At 44.0% G+C, this 10,727-nt stretch overlaps 1 protein-coding gene across 1 annotated transcript in view; it reads left to right on the forward strand.

Annotated features, from left to right (window-relative positions):
* LOC130480170 (zinc finger protein 721-like) overlaps window positions 1-8,925 on the forward strand; it is a 28,362-nt gene extending 19,437 nt beyond the window's left edge. The window contains 1 exon segment of the mRNA XM_056852614.1: window positions 7,623-8,925. Within this exon segment, the coding sequence (XP_056708592.1) occupies window positions 7,623-8,906 (1,284 nt within the window). The 3' untranslated portion in view covers window positions 8,907-8,925.
* The last annotated feature ends 1,802 nt before the right edge of the window (window positions 8,926-10,727 follow it).

Consider the following 10,727-nt stretch of genomic DNA (forward strand, 5'->3'; position numbering starts at 1 on the left):
AAAGTTAGGCTGCGATAAATCTGCTAATCTTTCCTGGTTTTGGAGGGGGAGAATTTGGGGAGGGACACCTAAATTGCCCTTTGAGGTTCCCACAGCTGCTCCAGCTGCTATGTTGCGCCTTCTGTCTTCCCCTGCAAGGCCTACTCTGGGATGTGAAATGGTATAGTGTAGCCCATTCTTGTTAGCTCTTGGAAGCTAAGCTGGGTTGAAACTTGGAAGGGAGACCACCCAGGAAGACCCTGCAGAGGCAAGCAATGGCAAACCACATGTGCTTATTCACTTGCCAAGCAAATGCTACGGGGCAGCCATAAGTCAGCTGTGACTTGACAGCACTTTGCACACGCATGAGGCCCACCCTGTGCTGTCTCTAGCCTCTGGGGGGGTCAGCCTTCATTGTTCAGGGAGGAGATGGGAATAGCTTTGCTGCTTTTCATTGCCTTGTCTGGAAAGTAGGTTTGACGGCCCTGGATTGGGAAATTCCTGGGGATTTGGGGAGAGCAGGGTTTGGGAAGGGAAGGGACCCTTGCGATGACTGTGCTAACCAGCTATTCTCAACTATAACAGGTACTACCCAGCTTAGCAAAAATAGGTTAACTTGCAGTTATCACCAAATACTGTAATTATGAATGTTCTCTATACTTTCCTTCATCATTACATTTGAATTTTCCATCATTGCTCCTCACCCAGTACTTCCTGCATTTCATGCCTCTAGGGCTGCCAATTCTGGGTTGAATAAATGTGGTTAGTCTTTGAGGGGACACTCAATTTCTGTTTCATTTTGCAAGTATTCACTGACACAACTACCCCATCTACAATCCACCTTAACAGGGCAGGTACTGTTTTCTACAGTAACTATAACACACAGTAATTTACTAGAGTTTACTATGGTTACACAGCATAAATAATAACAATGAACAGCAATAATGGAAGATCCTGCTTAGGAAGGGACATTAGTGCAACTGCTTTCCTAGAATCATAGAGCTGGAAGGGACCACCAAGGTCATCTAATCCAACTCCCTGCACAATGCAGGACATTCACAACTACCTCCCCCCGCACACACACACCCAGTGACCAAAAGATGGCCAAGATGCCTTCCCGCTTTTACCTTCACTGCTGTGGCAAATCCATGGGAAAGTCGGCAAAAGGCCCCAGTTGAGATTCACAATGGCAGCACTGCATGCCTCTGGGGTGGTCATTTCTTTGCCTTGAAGGCAGAAAAAAGGCTGATGCCCACAACCCTTTTAAGCAGCAGTAGGAAATGTAGCAAAGGTCCTTTCCAGAAGTGGTTACAACCTCCAGGTGGGGCCTGGAGATCTGGAATTATTGCTGGGTGGACTCCATAGCATCACATCCCTATGAAGATCCCTCTTCAAAGCCCGGCCTCCCCAGGCTCTGCTCCCAAATCTTCAGGGATTTCTCATGCTGTTGTTAGTCTTTAAGGTGGCATTGGACTTCTGTGGAATTGTAGGTGGTTCAGGAAAGCTTTGCAGAAGTCCCTACATCCTTTTGAGTACCCTGGATCCCTGGCCAATATATTAACTACTCTACACTCTTTATATGATGCTGAGAAATTATTATTTTTAATATCAGATGTGGATTTTTTTGTCTCTCAAAAAAATGGTGCTTTATGATTTGGCGGCCAGGAAAATTAAGGCAAAGAAAGCCATTAAATGAATAGAACCTTTTTTTTTTTTTTTGAAGGAAAATTGTTAGAGCCAATTTTTTTCCTTCTTGTTTTATATATATTGTTTTAATGAGAAATGGAATGTTGTGTGTAATTTGATAATTTTATCATTTTTTGGATTTTATTAGTTTTATAATTTTTAACTCGCTGTAATAATGTTTTAGATTGTAAATACCTATAGTTGTGTACAAAAAACTATCTGACTATCTGACTGCCTGGATTAAGGAAGTTGTCCATGCCTGTATTCCTTCCTGAGACCTTCCCAGTCTTTCCTCAAAGACAACAGGACTTGGAAAATGTTTCCTGGAGTCTTCTGACTAGGGCGGGATTAGGGAGGAGGCACCACTCCCTTTTCTCTTTGTACATTTTGTCGACCTCCTTCTCTTATGAAATTTGTAGGCTGCTTTTTGTAATCTCTGATGTGCCTCTCAAAGTGAAGCCTTTAACTCTGCCAGCATGGTGCAGTGGTTAACAACGGTGGTTTGGAGTGATGGACTCTGATCTGGAGAACCGGGTTTGATTCCCCACTCCTCCACATGAACAGTGGAGGCTAATCTGGTGAGCTGGATTTGTTTCCCCACTCCTACACACGAAGCCAGCTGGGAGACCTTGGGCTAGTCACAGCTTTTTTAGAGCTCTCTCAGCCCCACCTACCTCACAGGTGTCTGTTGTGGGGAGGGGAAGGGAAGCTGATTGTAAGCCGATTTGATTCTTCCTTAAGTGGTAGAGAAAGTCGGCATATAAAAACCAAGTCTTTTTCTTCATCTTCTTCTTCTTCCCAAAACAGCAACATTTTGCCCAAAGATCTTGTTGAACACCATGCATACTGAGAAATTTTAGCCTTGTTAACTGGGTTCAATAAAAACACAGGTGGAATCAAAGCCAGTATTTTTAACTCAGATTGGCAGGGGTTCTCCAGGGTCTCAGGTGGAAGAGGTCTTTCATATCACCTACTACCTGATACTTTTTAAACAGGAGATGCTGGGGATTGAGAACCTGGGACCTTCTCAATGCCAAGCAGATGCCTTACCAATGAGCCATGGCCCCTTCTAAAAGCAACTTTTGGACAGATGTTACCAGGAGGGATGGGGGTGACTGGATAGGCAAGAGATCAGAGTGTATTAATGGAAAGAAGGAAGAAGAGAAGGGAAATCACAAGTATGCAGTCCATGTCATAAGACTTCCTGCCACACGCTTGCCATGGAATGGATTCCTTGCTGCTGCTGCCTGATGTTAAAGGTGACTTCCAGATCTGGAAAGGTTGAAAGACCTCTGCAGCAGAGTATCTTGAACCAAATAGGATTATGTAGGAAACTGGTACAAAACATTGTCTGGAGACTAAATTTCTTCCTCTTACCCTTTTCTCCCTTGTAGGCAATGAAATAACACTGGTATCACGCTCCAGATCATCTTTTCTTGTTGGCAGAGTAGCGACAGCTACTATGCAACCGGCTCAGGTAAGGGGACCACATGTTGGCCAGGAACATCTTGGCTGCCTCCTCCTTTATTTGTGGTCTTAAAGAAAACCCTCTCTTTGGTTTCTGATTCTGAACAAAGTCTAAACTGCCTTCTCAGACAGCCATGAAATCTGTAGTTCTCACCTGAAATGAAGATTGGGATGTTGTTTTATATTGTCAGCAGACAGCCCCCTGTCTTGACAGCAATAGCCTGTTGAAAAATAGTCCCTGGAATCAGACAAGCTCTTGTCTGAGTAGCCACTTCCCTTCTTATTGATTGATTGACAAAATTTGTATCCTGCCTTTCTGCCCTTACAAGGGCAACCAAGGCGGCTAGCAGTTTAAAGTATATATGATAAAATCACATGTTAAAACTATTAAAATCACCCCCCCTTGCAAACACAAATCATTAAAATATTTTTTTTAAAAAAGTTAAAAACATAAAACACGGTTAAAATACATGGAAAACATAAAAATGTCTGGTTAGCAAGGAGGGAACATTGGGGGAATTCCAAACGAAACAAAAAAGTCTTAATCTACTTTTGGAAGACTGCTAAAGAAGGGGCAGATGATTCTCCCTGAGGAGAAAGTTCCAGAGCTTTGGCACCATGACTGAGAATGAGAAGGCCCTCTCCTGCGTTGCCATCTGCTTAATGTTCATAAGGGATTAGGTGGTCTTTCAGATATGCTAGCTCCACACCATGCAGGGCTTTGAAGAACAAGATCAGCACTTTGAATTGTGCCCAGAAACAAATTCGGAGCCAGTGTAGACGGGCCAGAACAGGAGTGATATTGTACCTATGACCCACTCCAATCAACATCCTGGCTGTCATATTCTGTATCAACCAAAGTTTTAGGACACTTCTCTTATTCGCTTCATGAGGTCACCCGAATGCCTTGGCAGGAGTCAGAGGTAGAGGATGTTGCCCCCTAACCTTACAAGAGGGCAGGTATGGACAACATCTTTGTTAGAAGCAACTCTACGGCTGTGGTTAGATAGAATCATAGGGTTGGAAGGGGCCAACCAGGCCATCTAGTCCAACCCTGCTGGTCAATGCAGGATCAGCCAAGAGCATCTGTGACCAGTGTTGGTCCAGCCACTATGCTGAACCCCCCTGCCCCCTGAAAAATACATTTTCAGTATTTTGGGGGTGTTTTGTACAGAAAAAGTTGGCAATTAAAAGGAACCGAAAAGCGGATGCCTGAATAATGCCAAATGTATTCGGCATTATACAGGGCTGCTTTGGCCCCACCACTGTTTTTAAATCCCCCTCCTCCTGCCTCACTTACCTGCTGCTGGCTGGCATTGCTACAGGTTCCAAAGTCCTGGACTTCAGAGTGGACGGTGACACTAAAGTGTGCCATTTTTTGTTCGGAGTTGCTGCCCACTCCAAAGTCCAGGACTTCAGAACTTGCAGCAACGCTAAACTGAAGGCTGTGCTGGCTCCCGGCTGGGAGGCGGTGCAGTCATCGGTTCCTCCCAGCCAAGCTCCATGTGGATTTATTAGACCCAATTTTCAGTTGTTTGTCACCACCCTAGCCATGGTCCACATGGAGTTAGATTATGAACAAGAAGTGTTTGTGTCTTAAGGAGGGAAAGGGAACACTGAGGTGATAACTTGTCTTTGAGGAAAGACTTTCTTGTTTCAGTGCCCAGTAGTCTTCAAGGAGGAATCTCTGTATTTCCATGGGGGAGAATCATCTTTGCTGAATCCCAGCCAAACAGCTCTGCACAGGGAACTCAAGCTGGAGGACTGCGGGAATGTGGATTCTCTGGGTAAGGCTTCCTTGTTTTGATAGCCAGTGTGGTATAAACTAGGATCTGGGGGACCCAGGCTCAAATCCCCACTCTGCCGCAGAAGCTTGCTGGGGGACTTTGGACCATTCATAAACTCCCAGCCTAACCTACCTCACAGGGTTATTGTGAGGATCAATGGAGGAGAGGAGAATGAGATAAGCCACTTTGGGTCCACTTTGGGGAGAACAGCGGGATACCAATGAAGTAAAGAAATACATTTATTTAGGAAATGCTGAGGGCAGGCTGTGCTGGCTCCCGGCTGGGAGGCAGCGCAGTCTGAACTCCGGGATCTGAGGAGCATGCTGAATATATTAGGTGCTGTGGAACACAGGCAGGATGGTGCTGCTGCAGTTGTCTTGTTTGGGGGCTTCCTAGAGGTACCTGGTTGGCCGCTGTGTGAACAGACTGTTGGACTTGATGGACCTTAGTCTGATCCAGCATGGCTTTTCTCTTATGTTCTTATGTTCAGGAATGGGGTTATTTTTCCTTATGAGAAATCCACTGTGGAAATGCATCCCTGAGTCACATGGCCTGGATGTGTATTAGAGGCCTGACATTAGTTTGACTGCTGCTGTGTTTCAAAGGACAAAATCCTATTTGGGAACTCGTGAAACTGCCTTACCTTGACTCAGGCCATTGCTCCATCAAGGTCAGTATTGTCTACTCTGACGGGCAGCAACTCTCCAGGGTCTCAGGCAGAGGCCTTTCAAATCACCTATTACCTGATCCTTTAACTGGAGATGCCAGGGATTGACCCTGGGATCTTCTGCATGTCAAGCAGATTCTCTACAACTGAGCCACAGCCTTTCCCAAAAGATGTCCAGTTTGCAAAATCAGCCACTTGCCACTGATTGTGGAAGAATATGATATTCCCTCTGCATTCTCCTCCTCCTTCTTACCAAGTTTTCTACCCTAGGAGTTGGTGAGCTGTCTTCGGCGAGGCCTTGCAGGGGAAAAGATTCTCCATATTTTTTCTGAATTCATTGGAAATGTAAATAGCTTGAAATAGGAAGAGGAGACATAATCAGTTGGTTCTGTTGCCCATTGTCATTAGTGAAGTTGTATGGGCTTGCCTTTTAGGTCGATGTTTGTTTTTTCTCTTTAAAAAGAGGTAAATTCAGGGTTGGAGAAATGCTCTCATCTTCTCCTCATGCGAGTTTAGTATTTAGGACCTCAATTGATGTGACCCTTTACACATTTATGCATGAAGACAGCGTGATGTAGTGGTTAAGAGCGGTGTACTCTAATCTGGAGAACTGGGTTTGATTCCCCACTCCTCCACATGAAGCCTGCTGGATGACCTTGAGCCAGTCACAGTTCCCTCAGAACTCTCTCAGCCCCACCTACCTCACAAAGTGCCTGTTGTGATGGGTGGGAAGAGAACGTGATTTAAAGCTGCTCTGAGACTCCTTATGATAGAGAAAAAGTGGAGTATAAAAACCAACTCCTTTTCTTCCAAATCCAGCTCTTGGTCTATCACAATCAAAAGCTCTCCAGGATCTCAGGAAGAGGTCTTTCACATCATCTCCTACCTGATCCTTTTATCCTGAGATGCCAGGGATTGAACCTGGGACCTTCTGCATGCAAAGCAGATGCCCTGCTGCTGAGCCACACACCCCTCCCCAAAGTGTAAACTTGCTGTTTGTTTGTTTTTAGTTTAAGACCTGTCCCTGTCATGGAATACATGATCAGTTGGAAGCCAAAAAGAGTTCTGCTACTGCTGGCATTGCCTTCCCCAAAATAAGGCCAAGGCCGATGGTGCAAAATAGGTTAAAATATATTTTATTACTCAGATAAAATTCCCTACGTGTTTTGCCCAAGAGGCTTCTTCAGAGGAATCTGTTTGTTTTGCAGTGATTTTTCAAAGAGGAATAGGAGTTCAGTAGCACCATCAGCCTTGCCCTTATTTTTTAATCTCCTGTGACAGGTACAGCCCTTTTATTTCTCATTGCCTTCCCCAAGCCTGCCTCTGCTGCTGTCCTTCCCCCCAACCCTTCCCTTCTCCCCTGCTGTTACAAGGCAGTAGGGTTGCCAAGTACCCACTGGCAACTGGCAGGGGAGGGTGTTTGGTATAAAAACAAAACTTGATAAAAGTGCCCTTCTGAGCAATTCTGTTTTAGATAGTTTGCAGAATGATAGAAGTGTGGCAACTTTCATGGGGTCTCTGATCACCATAAGGGTTTGTGGGACTGGGCAAGTGCTATTATCTGTCTCCATATAATATCTGGGTTGGGTCTATATGCTACAAGTTAGAAGGGGGAAACCTTTGCAGGCCTGTGGCACCTTTTCAGTTCTGCCTATGAAGATTATTCTCTCTGGTTACCAAAGCTATGTCTCTCCTATGACAAGTACGGTACCAAGATCAAATAGGTTGAGGAACCATATTTAATTCTTCACAACAGTTAATTCAGTGTCATCAGGGGCTCCTTTTTCAGCTGCACTTGTAATCTGTATTTGTTTATTCTATCAGCTGATGGACAAATCAGTGAAGACTGCAGAGTACCCCGTGGGGTTTCATTGGAAAGAATCAAGAAAGAAGGAGAGGAAGAGGCACTTGAGAATCAAGAGGCATCAAGAGGGCAGGAGGAAAGCCAAGCCCCAAACTGGAATATTAAGTCCATTGTTGGCCACAGTGATGACATCCAAGCAGATAGGATCTCAGTCCAACAGGACAACCACAAGGGAGAGAAAAAGAATGAGTGCCCCGTGTGTGGGAAAACATTCAGTTCTAAATCAAACCTGAATGCACATTGCAAAATCCACAGTGCAGAGAAACCATATAAATGTCCAGAATGTGATAAGAGCTTCAGTGATAGCAAAAGTCTTACTTTGCATCAAAGAATCCACACAGGAGAGAAACCCTATACATGTCTGGATTGTGGAAAAAGCTTCAGCCGGCGCACCACCCTTACTACTCATCAAAGAATCCACAGGGGCGAGAAACCATACAAATGCATGGAGTGTGGGAAAAGCTTCAGTGATAGCACCAGCCTAAGCTCCCATCAGAGAATCCACACAGGTGAAAAACCATTTCACTGTCTGGAGTGTGGAAAGAACTTTGCTTATAGTGCAAGCCTTACTACGCACCAAAGAATTCACACAGGAGAGAAACCTTACCAGTGCTTGGAGTGTGGAAAAAGCTTCAGCGATAGCACAAGCCTGAGTTCCCATCAAAGAATTCACACAGGAGAGAAACCATATAAATGCTCTGAGTGTGGGAAAAGCTTCAGTGAGAGCACAAAGTTGACTTCGCATCAAAGAACACATGCTGGGGAAAAACCGTATCACTGTTTGGAGTGTGGGAAGAGCTTTGCTTATAGTGCAACTCTGAGTAGACATAAAAGAATCCACACAGGGGAGAAACCGTATAAATGCCAGGAGTGTGGAAAGAGCTGCCGTGATAATGCAAGCCTTCGATCACATCAAAGAATCCATACAGGTGAGAAACCATATAAATGTTCAGAGTGTGGAAAGAGCTTCAACCAGAGTTCACATCTGACTGTACATCAGAGAATTCACTCAGGTGACAAGCCATATAAATGCTTGGAATGTGGAAAGAGTTTCAGTAATACCACGCACCTCAATTCTCATGAAAGAATTCACACAGAGGAGAAACCATATCATTGTTCAGAATGTGGAAAGCGCTTCAGGTCAAGCACAACTCTTACTTCACATCAAAGAATTCACAGTGGGGAGAAACCATATAAATGCTTGGAGTGTGGGAAAAGCTTCCACAACACCACACATCTTAATTCCCATGAAAGAATCCACACAGGGGAGAAGCCATTCCATTGCTTGGATTGTGGAAAGCGCTTCAGGTGGAACAGAGCCCTTACTTCGCATCAGAAAATCCATACGGGAGAGAAACCATATAAATGCTTGGAATGTGGAAAGAGCTTCAGGTGGAGTGCTCACTTTACTGCCCATCGGAAAATGCACACAGCAAAGACACCAGAAAATGTGTAGCGCTGTCATAAAAGCTTGTACATCATCTGTTGCTGAACAGTAAAGAACTCACTACAGAAATGATTTGTTACGGAAGAAATTCCGTGAGCACTCAAAACTTGCAGTGCATTTTTTATCCTATCCTACCCCCAAGGAGATCAGAGTAGTTTACATGGCCCTCTTCTCTTCCATTTTATCCTCACAACAATCCTGTGAGGTAGGTTAGACTGAGAGTGAATAGCCCAAGGGTCACTGTAAGTTTCATAACAAGCAGGAATTTTAACCTGAGTCTTTCTGGTCCTAGTCCAACACTAACCTGTACTAACCACTTACTCTTTCATTAAACACCTGTGAAGATCCCTGAAAATGCTCAGCCAGCATCTATTACTTTTACCTGGCCTCATCATGATGTTAATTGTAGATGGCTTAATAATTATAACAATTACCAAAAAAAATAACAAAAAATAACAAAAGAAATAAAAATAATAATCAAAGCTAGGTGTCGTGTAAAGTTTAAAATGGCACAGGCTGCCCGTGTATGAAATCAGATAGTAACAATGCAATCCTAAACAGAGTTATACCTTCTAAGTCTATTGAAGTCAGTTGGCTTAGAAGAGTGTAACTCTGTTTAGGACTGCACTGTAAGACTCTGTTGAGGCCCCAGATAATTTATCTTATTTGAAATATCCATACAGAAGTGTGAAAGCCCCCCAACCAAATAAAACTCTGGCCAGTCATCACAGCCTCAGTCTTTGATGTCAGGAATTCATCATCCCTTTTTCAGATCAAACCTTTGCTTTCAGGAAGTGGAGTCTCTGTTGGCGTATGTTAGAAAGCGTTGCAGCTCTACAGGCGAGTAAGTACAGAAGACTCAGCACGTAGTACAAAAGTGCTCTTTTATTCACAGTGACAGAATGCTCCGCTTGGTCATCAACTCTCCACAACCCACAACCCAATACATATATAACACACCTATATACATATCTGGCATAGTCTCTCAGCCAATCACCTGTTGGCTGCCTTGTCTCCAGGACTATCTAGCTCAGTCCAGTACAAGCCAGTTTTTCTGCTCAGTCATTGAGCTGTCATGTGACACCACCAATCACCTGGCTGTCACATAGATCTTTTACATCTGCTTGCCATGTGCAGTCTCATGTTCCAACACTCCTCCTAGACTGACATTGCAAGCCCCAATTTGCTTCTAAACAGTTCAAACTTTTCTGTAGGCAAACACTTGGTAAAAACGTCAGCAATATTTACATTTGAAGCACAATGTTTCAGAACTATTAAACCATTGTTTACCGCTTCCCTGACATTTTGGTATCTTATTGTGATGTGTTTACTTCTTGTTCTAATACCTTGATATCCAGCCAATTGCTGTGCTGCAGTATTATCACAGTAAACACTTACAGGCATTTCACATTCAAGATTTAGGTCTTTAGCCAGTTGACACAGCCATTCCAGCTGAATCTCACTGTCGCTTAATGCAGAATATTCTGCCTCACATGTGCTGGTAGCTACATGAGTCTGTTTCAAAGACTTCCACATAACCAGTGCCCCATGTAAAAATAACACATACCCAGTGGTAGACTTTCCTTCTTCTCTCTCTCCCCAACTGGAGTCACTATACACTGTGATTGTTTCCTCTGCATCAGCCTTTAAACACAACCTGGCTGAAGCTGAGCCTTTTAAGTATCGCAGCACCCTTTTTGCTGCATTCCAGTCTTTCATGTATGGGCATGCACATTTCTGGCAAAGCAAATGTACTGCCATACAAATGTCTGGTCTTGTCCAACATGACAGATATAACAATGAACCCACCAACGATTGGTATTGATTTTT

The sequence above is a fragment of the Euleptes europaea genome, chromosome 1, assembly GCF_029931775.1.
Source record: "Euleptes europaea isolate rEulEur1 chromosome 1, rEulEur1.hap1, whole genome shotgun sequence".
NCBI lineage: Eukaryota > Metazoa > Chordata > Lepidosauria > Squamata > Sphaerodactylidae > Euleptes > Euleptes europaea.